The following is a 20223-nucleotide window of genomic DNA, read 5'->3' as shown; positions in this document are numbered from 1 at the left end:
AGTTTTAACCTGTAGGAACGTCACGTATGTCACGTCACGACGCACAACCCTGCCTACATTAACAGCACTCAGACTGTACTATGAAGAGGCTCCCGGGTGTCACGGGAGCACAGTTAGTACCAGGAAGACAGAAAACAGATAAGGCTGATACAAGCAAAACTATGTAACAGAATGAGGGTAGATTCCCCACAGCTATTGTAATGATTTGCCGAGTCTACGTAGTCCACACAGTGATACTGAGACAGAATCTTAGGGATCAAAACAATGAGAATGAGGTTTCTATTCACAGAGAAACTATACATGTAAATTCAACAAGGACTTTTCAGTGAGAAGTAGATTTTGAAATCCAGCCACTTCTGATACAATCTTGAGCCTAAAGAAAGGTCAAAATGAAATGTTCCCAAGGATTACTTCTTAAGAAGGCCTCAGGATTACAGACTTAAAGGTTAATCCTCAAGTAGTCCGTGAAAAGTTGTATTTGGTTTTAATTTATTATTTTAAATGCAGATAATGACATTTTCAACTTAAAAGGAGTCAAATCTTGATTTCTCGATGTTTATACTAATAAGAGGTAGAACTGTACAACTAAAGAGAAATCAAAGTATGTGAGCAACACTAACATATTCAATTGACTAAAAACCCCAAAATCTAAAAAAAGTAAATTTCAACTTTAGCAGCATGATTCCTAACTTATAAAAGAGCGAAAAGAGAGTACACAACTATGCATTATATGTATGTAATCATTTCACTAACTAAGGTATACTGACATCTTTGCTCAGGGGTTTTAATCACCTCTCTTGGCTCAACTAAGCAAGGAAAACTGCAAACAATAACTGTAAATTCTGGATTTTATGCAGCATATCTAAGATAAAACTAAAAAGCAAAACAATTCAGCTGTTAGAACATAAATCATATTATTTATTAACAGCTTCAACTGTTTCATGGGTGAGTGCTTCTAAGCTTGAAAAATTATCATATTCATTTCATAAAGAAAAACATTGGTCCTTCCTCTGCATAGCAAATTTCTTAATGAAATTTAAAAGAAACTTATTCTCTGAATTTAAATTATTTCAGCATATACTAAAAAATATCAAGAAACAGACATACATGTTACTAAGGAGGTGTTTAGCCAAGTTTCCTTTTTCTTAAAATGTAATAACAAGCATAGAAAAGAGAAGCAATTAGGGAATGTGATTTTGCTACCATTAATCTACATCAAAGGATTATGATGATGTACACTGTGCACTTTCCAAACTATTCTCTATTATAAGTTACACAACAGAAGTTGAGAAATCTATGACTAGCTAGTTCCTTACTTAAAAAAATAAAATAAAAGGGAGGCACTCTGTTTACCATCTGTGTAACAGTAACACCTTCACTAAAGAGTAATTATTCTGTAAATTAAGATGTATTTCGGTCTATTTAAAATAACAAGAGCAACATGGCTATCCAAATGCTCCTCTGTCTATTCTAAAGTCACAGCATATATGAAACACTGTGTAGTCACTTCAGAAGGACTAGCATCTTTCCCCAGACTAGACAAGAGAGATGCAAACTATCATCCATGAAAGCCCAATCAATGTTCTTTATTTTAATGTCACCAGCACCGACTTGTTCCACAAAACTTGACCAGCACCTTGCAAGGGCTGATTTAATATGGTGGGTTCAAGGAGAAAATAGAAACTTTAAATTTAACTCTATTCGTAGAAAACAGATTGTTACAATAATAAGCTAAAATTATCCATAAATGGCCATCAGGAAAATATGACAACCTCTTCTCTTTAAAGTACACTGAACCGAGAAAAATATGTTGAAATGTTTAGAAGCTCCTCTTTGCACACTTCCTATAAATCAGGCTTCTTCATCTCTAGTGTATCATATGCCATGTCCATGATCTGACAAATTCTTCCTAATTACCCACTTTAATTACAGTCATTGCACAGTTTGTAGTAAATGCAAAAACAAGGTTCATTTGAAAGATAAATTATAAACTACAGGTTTTTTGTTTAAAGACAGAGCAAACGTGAGAACTGTTCAACCATTCTACTTAGTTCAGCACTTTAACATGTGATCATTTAACAGTCACAGAATTTTGGAATCAGCTAAGGCTTCAGGAATCACTCAGTCTGATGGACTTGTCTTAAGGTGAGATCATTTTCTTACAAGAAAAGCAATCCTCACTTGTTCCAAATTCTTGATTCCGTCTACTTATAAAACATTTTACCTTCTACATTTAAATGTAGTTTTAGAAATACTTACTAAACTAGCACAGGAACCTCAATACATATACTAAATCAACTATAAAGAAACAAAGGGAGCTACTAGAGAAGGGACTTAAAACTGAATTGCCCCTCAGAGCTGGCTTGTTTTCAGAAGACTTAGGGAAAAGTTGAAAGTGATACAACTTAAAATAGGGGAAAAAAATTGTACTACAAAAACAAAGGTATATTCAATAAACTTCTCTACATTTCTGTGATTTCCATCAAGGTAGCAAAGGCACACTGTCGGTTTTGTTTTCTTCTAAAGGTTACTTTACATGTGTGTGCACGCTCGAGCCTGTGCATGCAGGAAGGCCAGAGGAGGCTGTTAGATCTCTCGGAGCTGGAGTCACAGGTATTTACAGCATGTTTAGCTTGCAGTGTGGGTGCTGGAGATCTGAACTCTAGCCCCACACTGTTGATTTCTATTCAACTTAGTTCAACAAATTTAGCAAATACCTACCAAAGCAACAAATGTTCAAAATAGGAAAACAGTAAGAACATATTTTAAAAGGGGTCAGGTCCCACCCTGAACTTTGTTCAAAACTCCAATTTTCCACTGTCTACAAAAACAAAAACTATGCTATGATTCAAACACTCTTCAGCACAATAAATCTCTAGGAACCGTATTTCTTTGTGTACCCAAAGGTACCTAACACAGTGAGCCACTGAGAGTGCAATTAGCTTACAAAGACCAGACCAGCCTCCTCCCATTTAATCACCATTAAACATATCAAATTATTTACTTATGCATTAAACTGTGAACTTCCTTCTACTCTCTAAGTCCATATGCAGAAACTATAACTAATACAGGGTACCCAAAATGAAATCTTAATTAAAGTCTGTATTAGACAGACTCACCCAAGAGGAAGCTGCTTTGGCGTGGATATCCTAACGCAGTATGAGGACATGAGGTAACATTAGCACAAGCTATGGATCTCAGAGAGAAAGGACATTTCTGAAACTAAACTTCAAGCCTCCAGAACTGAGACAGTTTCTTTTACTTCAGCCACATGGTTTGTCACTCACTGCTACAGCATCTGCTATAACTTAAAATACTATTTATTATACAATAATTAGAGAAGAGTCAAGTTAAAATATGACAATCTCAAATTAGAACCCACCATTTCAGGGCTTGGCCAATAATCTAAACAATCAGACATACCCATAAGAATCTAATGAAAGCAACACTCAGAGACATATATATTGTTCATACTGTCCAAGTAATGACTCATTGATTCTTCTCCATTCCCAACTCTGACACGGCCAAAGACACATGGACTATTACTGGAAATCATTACACCAATTTAAAGTACATATGAGGGGAAGACAGAGGTCAATTAGATCATACACACAATCGTTTCAACTACTAAAAACATACCATCACATACTGTTCTGAGGGAAAAAAGCATTCAGATGGCAATTCTTTACTCAATGCAATCTTTTTCTTTTTTTGAGTATTTAATTGTATCAACCTGTATATGTGCATGAATACAGGTGCCTACAGAAGCCAGGAGTCAGATGCTCTGGAGATGGAGGTATAGAAAGCAACAACTGTCTGGCCTGAGTACTAGAACTGAACTCAGGGCCGCTGCAAGAGTAATATGTGCTCTTAACTGCTGAACCATCTCTCTTGTCCCACTCAATACAGTCCTTTGTATAATCTTGTTTTTCTTTTATATTTTTTGAAATTATAATTATATCATTTTCCTTTCCTCCCTTCAATCCCTCCTAATTATCCTCCCTCCTTGCTTTCTCTCAAATTCATGGCCTCTTTTTCTGTTTTTACACACACACACACACACACACACACACACACACACACACACACACACACAGCTGTTATTCATATAATTACATAAACATACATGCTGCCCAAACAAGACCAGAACCAATGACACCAATAGACATGCTAGCACAAAAGAGAAAAACCTCATGAAGCCTCAAACCTAAACAAAGAACTACAGAATAATGAATGCTGGGAGCTAGAGAAATGCCCCCCAAGTGGTTATCCAATACAGAGTAGTCAGCCCTGACATCAATGCATTAAGAGATTTATAACCTCAATGCTTTTTAAAGCAAGTACTTTACAAAATATATGTACAGACATGGATACCATTAATTCATAGTGCTACTATAACACATTTCATCATTAAAATATAGTCTAATACAATGACCAAATAACTAAATGTAAAGACGGGTTTACATTTATGACTTACATTCTTAAAAACACAGACCTGTCGTCAACAATACTTAAAATCATTTGACTTGTTTAATTTTGTTTAATCAACTTTACTAGGAGTTAACACACTAACATATCAGAATCCAGAGAACAAAGAACTTAAAAACAGAAAAAGCCAACAATTTCATATTACCATTATCATTCTTTCATGGCATCTTGCCAGACAGGGTCTCCTATAAATACATGCTAAAATGATATGCTTTGGTCAATGAAAATACAACTCCAACATCCAATTATAAAAATTCAAAACACTTTAGTTTCTTTTCACAGCCAATTAGTTCTCAGCAGAAGGCACAATGGGAAGACATATAGTTAATACACAGAGTCTACGAACAATTTGAAAAGCATTAACCCCCATTTAAATAGAAAAAAAAATGAGTGTTAGATTTTTGTTCTTTCAAAATGTAAACATAATTAATTCAGTCTAGAAAAGTAATCCTTGCAAGAATATTGTATTCTATCTTATAACAGGGTACTTAAGTGAATTAAGCACTATTATAAATAAAGTCACAATAGCATATATAATCTACAAAAATTATCCTAACTGCAGAAAGCAGTCAGTGTGAAGTGAGACTCTCTGGACTGTCACCAAGAAATGAGTACTATTTCTCTTGCTTCTTGTATTAACTATACATGTGACTGTAGGCAAGAGCATTTAACTTCTCTGGACCTTGGCACCTCATCTATAAAGCTGAGACTTAATTATCTCATTTCTCAAAATAACTTAAAAAAAAAACCCTACTAATCTTACGATCTGAGCTACACCATTCAGAACTCTTTATCCATTCTTCCTTCATGTAGTCATTACCATTACTAATTTGTCCACCATTTAACAAAAGAATGACAGCATGTTACTCACCTGAAAGTTTATCATCATGTAGCAAATTTCGAAGCTTACTATAAAGCTGGATCATGCTGTCCAATTGTCTGTTTATCCTGAGGTCTAGGATCCAGGCTGGGGTGTAACATACTGGACATCCTGATCCAACACAGTCACTTATACAAACACTTAAAAAATTAAAAGAAATATCAGGAGAATCTGAACTCCAAACACTAGAGCATATAAACAGAAAGAAAATAGCAGTTGTTTCCCATAGTATGGTAAAGCAGTGTGCTTGGAGAATAGGGTATGCACATATATGTAAAGTCTGATCGCTTTACTATGATGAGACATTATTTAGCATGACAATCTGTCTAATTTTTCCCAGCAAACAAGTCTATGGCTGCTAAGGGTAAAGCTATAGAGATGTGAACAAATAGTCTCAATATAAAGGACTATGGACCAGAAACGTCTAACCAATATAAATATTCTCCCCTGTTATGTATGTGTGAATCTCCAATGTGTGCTTAGAGACTATGACTTACACATAACAAGCTCCTCTGACAGACTCACAGTTGAATGCTTGGTCCCCAACCATGTAGCACTATTTGGGGAGGTAGATGAAACTTTAACAAAATATCACTATAGACGTCACTGCAGATTACACCTAGTGTTAAATCCTCAATCCTTCCTGTTTCCTGGCCACCATGACAGACCATCTACCTCCATATGCTCCTACCACCATGCTGCTCTTTTTCACGAGGTTTTTCCTCACAAAACCTTTGAAGGATAAACATACCCAGCACTTGGCTTATTATACTAACCCCAAGAAGCAAAACTGGTGTTTAAGCACCAAATTCAACAAAGCCGAGCACTAAGCACTGTACCTGAACCCTGAGACCCTAGCTCAAAGAAACCTTTCCTCAGATAACTTATGGCACGGTGACATAAGAGGCTGACCAATAGACACCAGTCAACTGCTGAAGTCAGCTATTCTGTCACAGCAAGGGAAAACCTCATTAACAACCCACAAGAAACCCGGCAAAAACAGTCTCCCGCGCAGCCTTCAGAGGGAACAAATTCTACCAACATATATCAGAACTTGACTTTCTGATCTACAACAATAAATGTTTACTGTTTTAAATCACCTGACCTTGGAAATTTAAGAACTAGACTTCAATAAATTTTGAAAGACTATTGTCTCAGTCATTCAAAACTGGAATATTCAAGTACATATCAGAATTTTAGAATTACATCGAAGGCATTGATGCATTTCCAAAACTTTAGCAGAGCTACTTCCTCTGGAACTCTGGACACGCCCCTCTGAGCTTTATTTCTTAGTTATAAATAAAACAGTTCTAAAGATAACATAGAGACATCACAATTACATCAAAGTGCACATCAAGACAGGCATCATAATTCCATCATTGCAGCAGGGTGGTGATGGCACAGGCCTTTAATCCCAGCACTCCTCAGGAGGCAGAGGCAGGCGGATCTCTGTGAGTTCGAGGCCAGCCTGGTCTACAAGAGCTAGTTCCAGGACAGGCTCCAAAACTACAGAGAAACCCTGTCTCGAAAAACCAAAACAACAAAACAAAAATGATTCCACCAGGGCACATCAGGCTCTAACTACTTACCTACAGAAAATGTGCTCACATCCTCCTAAGCACACGGGTTCCTTCAGAATATTAGCGCTGAATGAAGAAAGGAAGATAGATCACTGTTACATAAGCATTTCCTGCCCAATAAGTTACACACCTAAGACCTAACACAATCTTCTTTCTCTCTTCATTAAAGCAGAAAATATTAAGGAAACATTTATTGCAAAGGCTTTAATTCTGCTGGCTAAATACCACATGGACATACTTCTTGTACTCAAATAGCAATTATCATGATGAATTTTAGTACTTTTTGTTTGTTTTTTGTTTTGTGTTGTTTTGTTTTGTTTTGTTTGAGACACGGTTTCTCCGTAGCTTTGGAGCCTATTCTGCAAACTAGCTCTTGTACACTAGGCTGGCCTCGAAATCACAGAGATCCGCCTGCCTCTGCCCCTGAGTCCTGGAATTAAAGGCATATGCCACCACCGCCCACCTAATTTTAGTACTTTTTATAATGTATCTGTTGAGAGGTTAGGAAAAGGGACCAGTGTTGAAGCACCTCCCAACTTCTTCTTTCAACAGCTAAGGTACATCTTCCCTGACTACCTTGAAGTGAAACCTATAATCCTAAAATGGGGCCTGCCATCCAATGAGACATTTCTCAGAGTGGAGAGGGGTTCTTAACTGGATAGGGATAAAACCTAGAACTAACTGTCCCAGAAAACTAGGACATTGGAACACCTTGACCATAATAATGCAGTGCTTTCCATTTAAAAACAACAAACAAACAAAAACCTAATAGTCTGCTATTAAGGAGTCATCTACTTTTATAGAAATTTTGACCAAATATGATCATTCTTTCAGTTCACAGCTAGTTGATTGTTTAAACAATTCCAGACACAAAGCGAGCTGGCAGTCTTCAGGAGATTCAATACATTGAGAGAAGAGAGGCAGAAGCAAAACCTCCCTAGTGTGGTCCATCAGAATTCCTGCTGCCTCTGAAGTCATAGGAAAGGACAGGCTCTTCCTAATACACAGACGCGAAGCCCTGACACTCAGCGGGGTAATAAATACATCAAGAGCACAGCACACAAGTAAAGCCCTTAAAGGATGACCACTTCCTGCACTTGGCTTATTATACCAACGCCAAGACCTTTAGGTGTTTACACCATTATCCAGTTACCTCTAAACACAAATCACCTATCAGTAAAACACAGTTCTCTGCATTTCTGGAAACATCAAACATTTCACATTGCACATTTAATAGATATGAACACTAAGGTGAAATGGAGCTTTTGGGAAGGGGCTAAGAAGAAAGTACACAGCCCCAATACTCTCAAGTTACTAAAAATGCTGCTTGCTGACATTATAAAACTATTACTTAGAATGTGGGTGTACCCCCTCGCGGTCCTGAGTTCCTTGCTCATGCTCCCCCTCCTTCTGCTCCTGATTTGGACCTTGAGATTTCTGTCCGGTGCTCCAATTTGGGTCTCTGTTTCTGTCTCCTTTCATCGCCTGATGAAGGTTAATATTCAGGGGGATGCCTATATGTTTGTTTTTGGATTCACCTTCTTATTTGCTTCTCTAGGATTGCGAATTATAAGCTCACTGTCCTTTAATTATGGCTAGAAACCAAATATGAGTGAGTACATCCCACACTCTGAGACAATGGGGATGTTCTTTTGGGAATTCACCAAGGCCAGCTGGCCTGAGTCTGAAAAAGCATGGGATAAAACCGGACTTGCTGAACATAGCGGACAATGAGGACTACTGAGAACTCAAGAACAATGGCAATGGGTTTTTGATCCTACTGCACGTGCTGGCTTTGGGGGAGCCTAGGCAGTTTGGATGCTCACCTTACTAGACCTGGATGGAGGTGGGTGGTCCTTGGACTTCCCACAGGTCAGGGAACCCTGATGGCTCTTCAAGCTGATGAGGGAGAGGGACTTAATCAGGGGAGGGGGAGGGAAATGGGAGGTGGTGGCGGGGAGGAGGCAGAAATCCTCAATAAATAAATAAATTTAAAAATAAATAAATAAATAAATAAATAAATAAATAAAATGTAAGGCCTTAAAAAAATAAAATAAAATAAAATCTAGTTCGTGTGTGTGCAAAAAAAAAAAATAAAATAAAATAAAACTATTACTCTCAAAAACTCACAAAACCTCATTTTTTCATCACACTACAGAAAGCTGACAAAATAAGAGTTTGGCAACTCTAACAATACAATGATTATAACCAGTATTTGTGTGGCTCCTATAAGTTTTATTATATGAATTATGAAACCTAACCAACTCTTTCATAATTAAGGGCTAAATTCTACTTGTTTCCCCCCCTACAACATGGAACTCCTTGTCTGTGTATCTTGTATCTGTGTATCCTAAGCAAAGCCAACTGCTCTCTACAGTGAATACTGACCATCCTTGTGGTTCACTGGATTCTGTATTCAGCCCAGACCGCAAGGTTTAACTACTCAGAGCCACTTTTACTACTGACTTGTGAATGTAAGTTCATAATGCTAGACAGCCCTCAGTGTTCCTTGCCTTTCAGGCTCTGGATATCAGAAGGAAGCCCAGGGTGGTGGCACACGCTTTTAATCCCAGTACTCAGGAGGTAGAGGCAAACACATCTCTGTGAGTTGAGGCCAGCCTGGTCTACAGAGGGAGTTCCATGGCAGCTAAAGAAACACAGAGAAACCCTGATTCAAAATCAAAAGAAAAAAAAAAATAGAAGGGTGGTTGATGAGGTAGTTAACACCTAATTCTCCTACACTCAGAAAGCAGATGTAGGAGGATCCTAGGTTTAAGGACAGTTTACACTACATAACGAGTTCCCTGGCTTCTTGGCCTAAAAAATGAGACTCTATCCAAAATAAGGGAGAGAAATAAAAGAAAAAAACTATGTTTTTAAAAAGCAGTATTTCTTTACCTTTGTACCTTGACAATGATGAGATGATCACTAAGTAAAAAGCTAAGCAATGACTACATGGTTATTCAAAGCTACCATAGCTCCTAAGTACCTCACACAGTGTGAACCTGTGACCATCTGGACCCCTGCTACCTGTCCCATAACCTCACCTGCTCCTCTCCTCTCAGAGGAGAAACTCTTCCTCAGGTACTCTTCATTCCTGCAATACCTTCCCTGTTTGAAGGTTGTGGCCATCACTGTTAGAATCAATCACCTTTCTTTCACTCACATGTAAGCATACACAGGCAATGTGATGGTTTTAAAGAAAATGGTCCCCATAGGAAGTGGCACTATTAGAAGGTGTGGCTTTGTAGGAGTAGATATGACCTTGTTGAAGAAAGTGTGTCACTGTGGGGGTAGGTTTTGAGGTCTCCTATGCTCAAGCTACACCCAGTAACACAGTTCACATCCTACTACCTACAGATCAAGATGTAGAACTCTCAATTCCTTCTCCAGCAGCAAGTATGCCTGCACACTGCCTTGTCCTGCCATGACGATAATGGGCTAAACCTCTGAAACTATAAGCCACCCCGACTAAATGTTTTCCTTTATAAGAGTAGTGGTGGTCATGATGTCTCTTCACAGCAATAGAAAACTTAAGACAGGTAACCTCCCCTTCAACCTAAAAATCTCTGTATTTGGTCCCCACCACCCATTCTACCATGTCCCCCAACTGAACTAAATGCTCTAGCAGTGAGTCCATCCTAACCATTTTAGCCTTGGGTTCTTTCTCCTCCTTGACTTCCCTGTGAAGTTACACTAACCTCTTCCTGAAGCCTCTCCTTCCACTGAGTCTTCATTTTCTTACAGCACCTCTCCCTGCCTACTTTAGCATGGCCTTGGCTGTTTCACTTCCTACCCTCCATGTCAGCAGATCTCCACCATGCAATCAGTCCACATACTCCTGGCTTTCTCTGGTACTATTAAACTCAATGTCTGCATTCTGTTTCTAAGCCTCCTATTTCCTTCCTAAAGTAACTCTGAACCTTTTCTATAGTTTTTACCTTTACCCTAGCAATGGTATATTATCATGTAATTAGCAGTGGCATATATATGAATAGACCAGTAGAACTATTCTAATTAGTAGGATAGACCACTATGAGGCTTTTAACAGATGAGACAAGATATGGGAAATGTGAGTGAGTTCTGTATGGGTTCTGGGGAAAAGAACAGTACGGGAAATGTGATGGCCAAATGGAAAGACGGCAAGGCCAACATCAAGGGAGGATATAAGGCAGACACTGCAGAAGTAGAGTTCAACTATGTCAAAGTCAAACCTTTGGTTAAGAAGATACCAAGAATGAAAGAATTTTACCTTACAACTAAGAGATACTAACCAAAAATCTTAAATATATCCAACTTTAACTCAATTATTAAAGCTGCAGGAATTTCTGTTGAAAATGATACTTGTAAATAATGAAACTTAAAAACATCAAATATTATATAGGTAAGCTTTCAGAGATAAAGAAACAATAGAGCCTTACTAACGAGATACAGAGACTTGCCAAGGGAGAGGAGAATCAGTTGAGGGTGTGGCCACTGGTAGGTTTCCCATGCTCCAGTGGATAGCCCCACACTCATGCATATAAGGGCAGCACTAATGGAAATTAATAGGCTGAAAGAAAAAAATCTAAAGAGATGATGTTGGAAGCAGGATAGGTTGGGAGAGTGTAGGAAGAACTGGAGGGGAAAATAGGAGATAACTATGATTTCATTGTATATATGTATGAAATCCTCAAAACTAAAGATGAACATTGAAAAAGTAAAACATCTTTGCTACCTTAAAGGCCTCAGGATGAAACTATTTAAAAATTTCAAAATATGAAAAAGAAATCCAATTAAAATGCCATACATACTGTTTAAAAAGAAATCAGCACATAGGACTTTTCAAAGGTTGTAAGAGATTTGAAAGACTAGGGGAGTGAAGACTTAATTAATAATGGGAAATTACTTTGGACTTTGAATGCTATACCTAGTCACCCTCTACAGTGCAAGGTTAATACAGAATAAGAAAATTCAGCTTTAAAAGTTAGAAGAAAAGAAATAGTATCTAAGCTAGAAAACAACCTAGAAAGGGGAATATAAATGTTATTGGGAAACCTAGAGGTAAAAAATAAATTGAATCCAAATTATAGACCTCAGGAAAGGTGAGAGATAAAGAACATATTCACTGCAAGCTTTTATGTTCATGCATAAGCTTTAAAAACATGGTAAAAATACTCACTCCAGTACTGCGTGTTACTACAAAAGACAATAAGCAACTTAAACCTTTTGCAGTAAGGTAATGACTAAGCTATTACTTCATGTACAGTATCGTCTCATTTGAAGGCACACATAGAAAATCTCTTAAAGGATACGCAAGCACTGATGATCTTGAGTTACCAGACAAGGTTCCACCTTATCATTCCTTCAGGAGTATCATTTTAAATACAATTTTACCATGACAGTGCCCTTTGGAATTATGTAGTATGACCCTTCTTGTTGCTCCCAGCAGAAGCTCTGCCATGATTGGCCCAATGTCTGTGACAATTCCCCCATATTCTATATCCAGCTCTAGCCCCCAACTTTGCCTAAGCTCTTCTCCAAGTCTAGAATGCACTTCTTCTATACAACAAATATGAAGATCTGACACTGTCAACATACTATTCAAACACTATACAGGAACATAAGAAAAATGACAGTAAAAAAACAAGCAGAGAATTACCAGGCATGTGAAAAACACTCAATTGACTCTGTTGATTCCTTCCTAAAGGTCTAGAATCTACTGGGGTATTATACAAACAAATGAATATAAGACTTAAGGGAGATAAAAAAAATGTTCTGAAGTTCCAAAGAGCAGCAGTGGCATCTAACTGGGGCTCTGGAATTGAATGTTGAAAACACTTTTATTTTAACTGCCAGATTTTCATTTCCTTATTTCCAAATTCACTATAGCCTTTCACATGAGACCTTTTTTGTTTGTTTGTTTTTTTGTTTTTTTAAGTTCCCCAATCCCTTCTACCTACCACCTAGCATGGATCTCAATAACCCTTAGTGAATGAAGCAAATGGAAGACCGGGCAAAAATTCCACACTCTACCTTTACCCATGTCCTATGAGTACACTAGGAAGGAGGAAAATGCAGAAGACACTTACTTCATAAGGAGAGCTTTCAATTCTCCATACCTTTGTAAAACTCAGCTTTACATCTCTCAACTATACTCACACTTCTCTAACTTTCTACATAGTGTATGCAGGCCTTATAAATGCTACTGCAGTCTCTGAATTCTTATGAGCTTTGCTCATGCTGATTCAGAGGACCATGTTTTCTTGGTGTCCTACATCCCCCTGACTCTTACATTCTTTCTACCTCCTCTTCCACAGGGTTCCCTCAACCCTGAGGGGAGGAATTTGATGGAGACATTTTATTTTGGGCCGAGGCAAGATGTTTACTCTCTGCATATTGTCTGGTTGTGGGTCTCTATGTGTTCACATCTGCTGCAGAAAGGAAGCTTCTATAATGTTGGCTGAGCAAGGCACTGATCTGCTTCCCTGGCCAGAGTCTCTTTGTGACGATTATATATGTCAGATTCAGACAAATCACGCTTGAAAACTTAAAATTTGTATTTAATTGTTAGTGTCAGCAAATGTTGAATGAGTGAGGCAATTATAACAAAAGTAAATGCACAAGAGAATTTCAGTAATGACTAATTATAGTAGATCCTATCCTAAAAGAAGCTGCTATACACAAGCCCCAGCGACCATCAGGTAGACCTGTGTCTGTCTTCTCTTCCCTTCCCTCCAAAGTAAAACATCTAAGCAACTGCTGCTCTGGCTCTTTATTATTTTTTTTTTTTTTTTTTTTTTTTTTGGTTTTTCGAGACAGGGTTTCTCTGAGGTTTTGGAAGCCTCATCGCTTTCATCTGACACTCGAATGCTGGATTTCAAGGCTCACAGCTAGACCTTCCTCTCTTCCCTTCTCATCTCTAGAAATAGACTTCAATCACATGGAAGTAACTCTTGCATGTATCCATTGTCACTCTCCAATGTGTCCTCTGAGCCCAGACCTGCTTACCAGTAATATCTTCGCTAAGAAAGGGCGTCCAGCTGCTCTCAGTGGCATGCACTGGCAGTCCCACAACAAGGGAGGCTGAGGAGTGAGAATCTGTGAGTCTGAGACCAACTTGAGCAACACAATGAGACTCTGTTTTAAAATTAAGTAAAATAAAAGGTGTCCCCTGTGTCTGATAACCCCTCTATAACACCAGCTGGGCCCTCATCCATAAGGGGACTGCATATACAGTAGTTTTAATTCTGAATCTCAGAAGTCAGACTGATCTACATGTACCTTAACCACTGTTCAGTATTGGTAATTAACACTAGAAACCAATGGAGGATTCTCTCGTGCTCTTGGTGAATTTAGTAGGTCATCTTGGTATCACCACTTTGAAATTGGGACCTAGTTGACCTAGTTTTCTTCATTCATTATTTTAACATTAAGAAACATTATATCTGGCACTGTGACTAAAAACATGAACCTATCTTTATGAGCACTATACCATAACTGAAGTAGGCAGACATCAAGTAAGTAAAATAATACATAAATAAATTCCATGAATAAATGCTAAACTGGAGGATATGATGCAAACTGGACACTATCTGTGTCCCTCTTTACATATGTTAATTTTTATAAAAGCTTTAAACAATACTGACAATTATGAAATCTGTAAATTGGAGACAGCTTTAAAAGTCAATTCATTTACATTCATCATTTGATAGCTAAGGACAACAGAATTCTAGGAGCCCATATGAATAGCTTTCCTTAGGAAGTGAACTGTGCTAGCTCACTTTTGGTTTGATTTTGTTTTTTTAATTGTCAATTAGATACAGTCAAGGGAGCTTCAATTGAAAAACCACCTTTTATCAGATTGGCTATTGTGTTGATTGACAAGTGACAGGGAAATCCCAGGTCACTGTGGGCAGCACCCTCCCTAGGCAGTTGGGCCTGGGCTAGATAAGTCAGCTAAGTTCTAGTTACAGAGCAGGCAGTATTCCATAGTTTCTGCTTCAGTTCCCACTTCTAATTTCCTGTCTTGAGTTTCCTGCCCTGGTCTCCCTTAGAGAGGGATCCTTACCTAGAAATATAATCTGAAATAAATCCTTTTCTCCCCAAATTGTTTTTGGTCATGGTGTTAATCACAACAACAGGGAAGCAAACTGGAACATTAATTATGCAAACTAAAGGGACACTTTGTTGTTAGGCTCTTATCCCTCGAGATCTAAGTGACCTTAACTCCCAGATCATCTCACCCACTCTCATGTATCCTACCATTCTTAGCACACAAATCATTTGCTAATATCCCACCATCTCCACCACTGTGGCCAACAGTTCTATTAATAAAAATCTACCCACATCTCAAAGGTACAACTGTAAAGCCCATGTGGCTTTCCTCCAAAATAAGGACCTAAGCAAAGTTCCCTCCTCTACATCTCTCCGGCCTTCATCATCACTTACCCTGAACTGTGTATCCCTCACACTCCTTAAAATTGAGCACATATGCCTTAAGGGTAGAAAATGCATTGCTGCTACTATGCTTTGGTGATTTCTTGTTCTAATAAATAACCAACCAGTGCCACAGCTATCCAGAGGGAGCAATCATCCTACTTAAGGCTCACTGGCCTGTAAGAATCACTCTGAAGACTCAAAACTCCTAAAGAAAGGCAAAAGTTCAGTACTGCAGAAGAAATCTAAGCTTTATTTTAGGAATATTTATATGCCATTTAGTATAAAACAGGCAATCTTATAAGATTAGGTAAACAATGAAGTAAACAAAGAATAATAACACTGACCCAAGATCTGAAAAACCTGGGCGGACTGGGATGATGGGTGTCTATCCAATAATGTCTTCTAATTTGTATGTATACCTAAAATCACGGAGTATACATGTGTGGCATATGCATGTGTAGGCACATACAGAGACCAGCGCTAATGGTAGGATATCATCCTCAATCATTTCACTACTTTTTTGAGACAATCTTACTTAGGCTGGAGATAACCATTTCAGCCAGATGGTCTGCCTCCACTCCGCCCCCACACTGGGGTTATAGATGTGCAGAGCCAACCTCACTTTATGTGAGGTGGGATCTGCATTCAGGTCCTCATGCCTGTACAGCAAACACTTTAACCATTCAACAACCCGCCCTGTCCCTAGAATCCATGAATAGTGCTGTGATCCCAGAACTCTCATGACTGTGGCGGTAAGATCCCCAAGTTTAAAGTCCCCATGGACTACATAACATGATCCTGTACTTCAACCTTCCCCCTCAAAAAAGACATAAAAGAAAGCCAAGTTCACATCTAAATTCAGGTGACTGAGTCAAAGGATCACTATGTGTCTGAGGGCACCCTGGGTACAGTGAGTACCAAGAACCACAGAGTGAGAATGTCTCAAAAGACACATGTGTGTGCGCACACATATGTATATATACTTACATGTAAAATGAAATTTTTGTCTTTTAAATAAGAAATAACTTGAAAAAAGAAAACCAACTATCGTCAAAGTTATTACTTTTTAATCTCTAAAGTGACATAAATGCTCAAAATACAATTGGCATAAAAAGCCCAACTCTCCCCACCCCAAAAATATGCCAGGAAGTACCTAATTAATTTTAATTCACAAAGAGCACCACAGGAAGGACACCTGGAGCTTTGACAAGGCAGTTCCTATATGCATTTCCTGCTTCCCTCAGAACACCCTGGAACTCTCCTTTCTGGCAGCCTCTAACAACAAAGTCTTCCGGCCTCCTTTTCCCGATGTTTATGTAGCTTCTGTTTGGTCGTGAGGCTTGGCCCTAAAACAAATGTCATATCTGACCTCTTGAACATTTTACTTTCACCAGCTTCACCTTGAAGCCAGAATCACGTTAAAGGTCAGGAAAGGATGCCCTGTAATGTAGCAATCCACTGCAAGAGCAAGTCTTGCTGGCTACAAAACAGATCCAATGTGCTACACAAGACAGGTGACAGCTGGGAGCACCAGATAGATGACAGCTGCAAGCCGAGTGTGAGGTAATCGGGGTAATCATCACCAGCCTACTGGGGGGGACTCTGAAGCTCTGTAAAAGGACATACACAATTTCAAATAACATGACACTCTGGATGATGTTGAACCAAAGCAAGCCGCAGCCCAACCTAGGTTGCTCTTTTCTAGCAAGAGGGGCGGGAGCAAGGGGGGAGGGGGCAAAGAGCTTGAGAGACAGCAAAATGGAAAAAAAAAAAGCACTCCCACCCAATGTGATATAGGTCATTTCCTCTGCACCATAAACCTGTATGCCCAAAGCGTCTTTAAACATAAGTTTCCTTTGTTAAAACTGAGTGTGACGCTGGGCATGGCAGCGTAAATCCATAATCCTAGTGCTAAGGAGGTGACAGCAGCAGAGGGCTGAATGTAGGGTGGCAAGGGCATAGAGTATCTTCCCGGCAGCCTGCTTTTCTACACCTTCAAAGAAAAACATTTTTATATTTTTGTTTTGATTTGGTTTTGAGACGGGGTCTGATTATGTAGCCCTGGCTGGCCTGGAAGTGTATGTAGAAGAGTCATCTGATTGTAACTGACTGCCTCCAGAGAGCTTAGATGAAGGCACAAGCCACCTTCTTAAACAAAGAAAATGGACTCTTTGGGGCCGCAACCTAAGTAATATTTGCTGACACTGCAGAGGAAAAAAATTAGATCCTCTAATAGTTAAATTTAGCTCATCTACCACATACTAGGTTCATACACTAATCGTAATAAAAAGGGGGGAGCAGAAGTCCAGTATTCTCTGGCCAATTGGATGGAAGATATTTAAGTCTGGCCTAACTACTGCTGTCTATCTTCAGGCTCTTGACTCTTACAGTAAGCTTGCTTAATTTAGATAGTAAAGAAATAGATGGCAGGTGCTAAACAGGGAAACTGCTTAATTTTAGGATAATCTATAGACTGGGTACACTTTACCTAGTATATGGAAATGGTTCATCACCTTTTTTACCATTTACGATAATCACCACAGGAAAGCGATTTACATGTATAATTACATTTAGTTTTCTTTTTTCCTCTCCCAAATAGAAGGTTTGGAAACCCTGAGGCGGAGTGACAGAAACACTGGGGTTTTTGTCTGCTTTGCTTACTAATGACTTCTTACTCAGAAACCATACGGGTATGCCTTAAGTGTTCAATAAATGTTCATTATTAATACATGGATGAACAAATCAGTATCACTGAGGTATAGAAAAGATCAAAGATGTGGCTGGAACCTGAGCTTAAGTGGTCTGATACATTCTAAGTGAAATGCTGTTTCCATCTAAGTGTCTGCCTTTGGTTCGACTATTTAAGGTATGAGCCAACATGGACTTCTGCTATTGTGACTAGAAGTACAGTTTCAGATAATGTCTATGCCCAGACGGATAACCCGTATGCTTCAGGAAAAAAAAAAAAAATCACAGCTCAGAATGTCTTCATGTTAACAAAACTGCCAGTTTCCTAAGGAGTGTATTGTCATCCTTCCGAAAAGTAACATTTTGGAAATAATAATAATGTTAAGTGCAAAATTCGGTATCAATTAAGTCTGACTTTAAAGAAACAGTTGCTGTTTAACACTGCAGTAATTCAGTACTAGAGGCTGAAGGTTCAACATTCAGTACTTCCAAAGAGAAAAATGGGAAGAGAGGGGCACTTCCGGGGTCGTATTCAACAAAAAGCTACAGTTAAGGAAGTACCACTCAAGAAGGTGTTTTGGACCGAATAAAATCCTTGATAGAGCGTGGGCGTGTTGGAGAAGCAAGAGTGGTACACTTCCTTAATCCTCCAACTCAGGAAAAACTGCGATGCCCGCCGCACTGCCGCCGTCAAACTAGCTCTAGCCAGGTCACCATCCCGGCCGCCCGCTCTCCCACACGCAGAGGCCTCTACTCGGAAATGGTCGGTCAGGGAGCCCACCTTCCCAAAACACCGAGCCACTGACCCAAAGCCTTAGCCCCACCCAGCTCGAGCGTCACTTTCGGGGAGGGGCCAGCGACCTGAGCGTCGTAGGCCACGCCCCCACGGCTGTTCTCCCGCGAAAATTCGAAAAGTGCCGTTTGAACCCAGTTTGCGGCGAGTGACCGGAAAGCCCCTCGGAAAGGACAGGAAAGGGCCACGGAGAGGCAGGCGACACCGGGTGCCCAGGTCGGTCCTTACCAGCGGGAGCAGCGCAGCAGCCTCTCCAGGCGGGCGAGCGCCGCGCGGCTGTAGGCCCAGGGCCCGTCGTCAGCAGGCTCCATGGCGAGCGCGGGAGAAGGCTTGTTCCCCGAGTGGACGGTCGGCGGCCTACGCGGCATCGCCTCGGAGGGCGGGAGGTCAGGTCCTGCTCGGGAGCCGCTCAGCGCTGGCACCGCCGGACCCCGCAGTCGCGCGGAGCCCCCAAGCCGCTGGAACGCCTGGGGCAGCGCGGAGGAAACGCGCGCGCAAAAACTCCCCGAGACGGAGGGGCGCGGCTTGAGGCCACGCCCTCAGGGGCTGGGGCGGAGCTTCAGAGACGCGGGCAAAGTTCCGGAAGCGGAGGGGCGAGGCTTGAGGCCCCGCCCCCCGGAGTTGTGTGCCCGGTCTCTGGGTGCCTGGTGGAGGGGGCGTGGGTAGAGGTCACGACCTCAAACCCCGGGAGGCGGGACGTGTGGAACTTTCTGCGCTCGAAACAGAGGGGCGCGGCTTCAAGGCCACGCCCTCAACGTAAGGGGGGGCAGCCCCCCATGGGTGTCTTTCCGGAGCAGGGCTTGTGCACCTACCCTGTAGCGTCAGAAACTCGTTACTGAAGCTGTCAGCAAAAAACGGAGTTTTCGTTACTGTTGAACTTGGAAAAGCTTTTCCCATGACAATAAAAGTAGTACCATTCTGCATAAGAAAGTTTTCTTTTCCTCCTTGCCAAACACAGAATTCATCTTGCCACTACCTTAAACTCTAAAGGTCAGTAGGTAACGCGCCTTTAATCTTAGCCCTACGGAGGCAGAGGCAGGCATTTCTCTGAGTTCAAGGACAACCAGGGCTACACAGAGAAACTGTCTCGAAAATCCAAAAATAAAAATAAAACTCTAAAGGTATTTCCTTGTTTTCTGATCAGGTGGCCTATGCCAACCAGAGGAACATGTCATTTTTCCATGAAGCTTCTCTTCGACGACTCATCAAAAGTCTCTTTCTTGCTGCCTTTTTGTACACTAAGATTCACTTTGGAACCTGGAATTCCTCTTACTACGGCTCCTTCAGATCCTGACTCAAACATCAGTCCTTGAAAGGTTTTCCTGATCCTCCATTTAGATTCTCCCAGGTCCTTTCAAGATTACACTTTGTGT

General features: G+C 40.1%; 1 protein-coding gene across 1 annotated transcript in view; it reads right to left on the bottom strand.

Annotated features, from left to right (window-relative positions):
* Positions 1 to 19273, bottom strand: part of Bard1 (BRCA1 associated RING domain 1) — a 75208-nt gene extending 55935 nt beyond the window's left edge. The window contains exons 1-3 of the mRNA XM_005361417.3: positions 19079 to 19273; positions 6958 to 7014; positions 5360 to 5508 (exon numbers count right to left, since the gene is read on the bottom strand). Of these exons, the coding sequence (XP_005361474.1) occupies positions 5360 to 5508; positions 6958 to 7014; positions 19079 to 19218 (346 nt within the window). The 5' untranslated portion in view covers positions 19219 to 19273. The remainder of the gene's footprint in view (positions 1 to 5359; positions 5509 to 6957; positions 7015 to 19078) is intronic.
* Positions 19274 to 20223: the final 950 nt, after the last annotated feature.

Source organism: Microtus ochrogaster, linkage group LG4 (assembly GCF_000317375.1).
Source record: "Microtus ochrogaster isolate Prairie Vole_2 linkage group LG4, MicOch1.0, whole genome shotgun sequence".
NCBI lineage: Eukaryota > Metazoa > Chordata > Mammalia > Rodentia > Cricetidae > Microtus > Microtus ochrogaster.
Note: the sequence above shows the minus strand (reverse complement) of the source record. Positions and strands in the feature narration are given on the sequence as shown.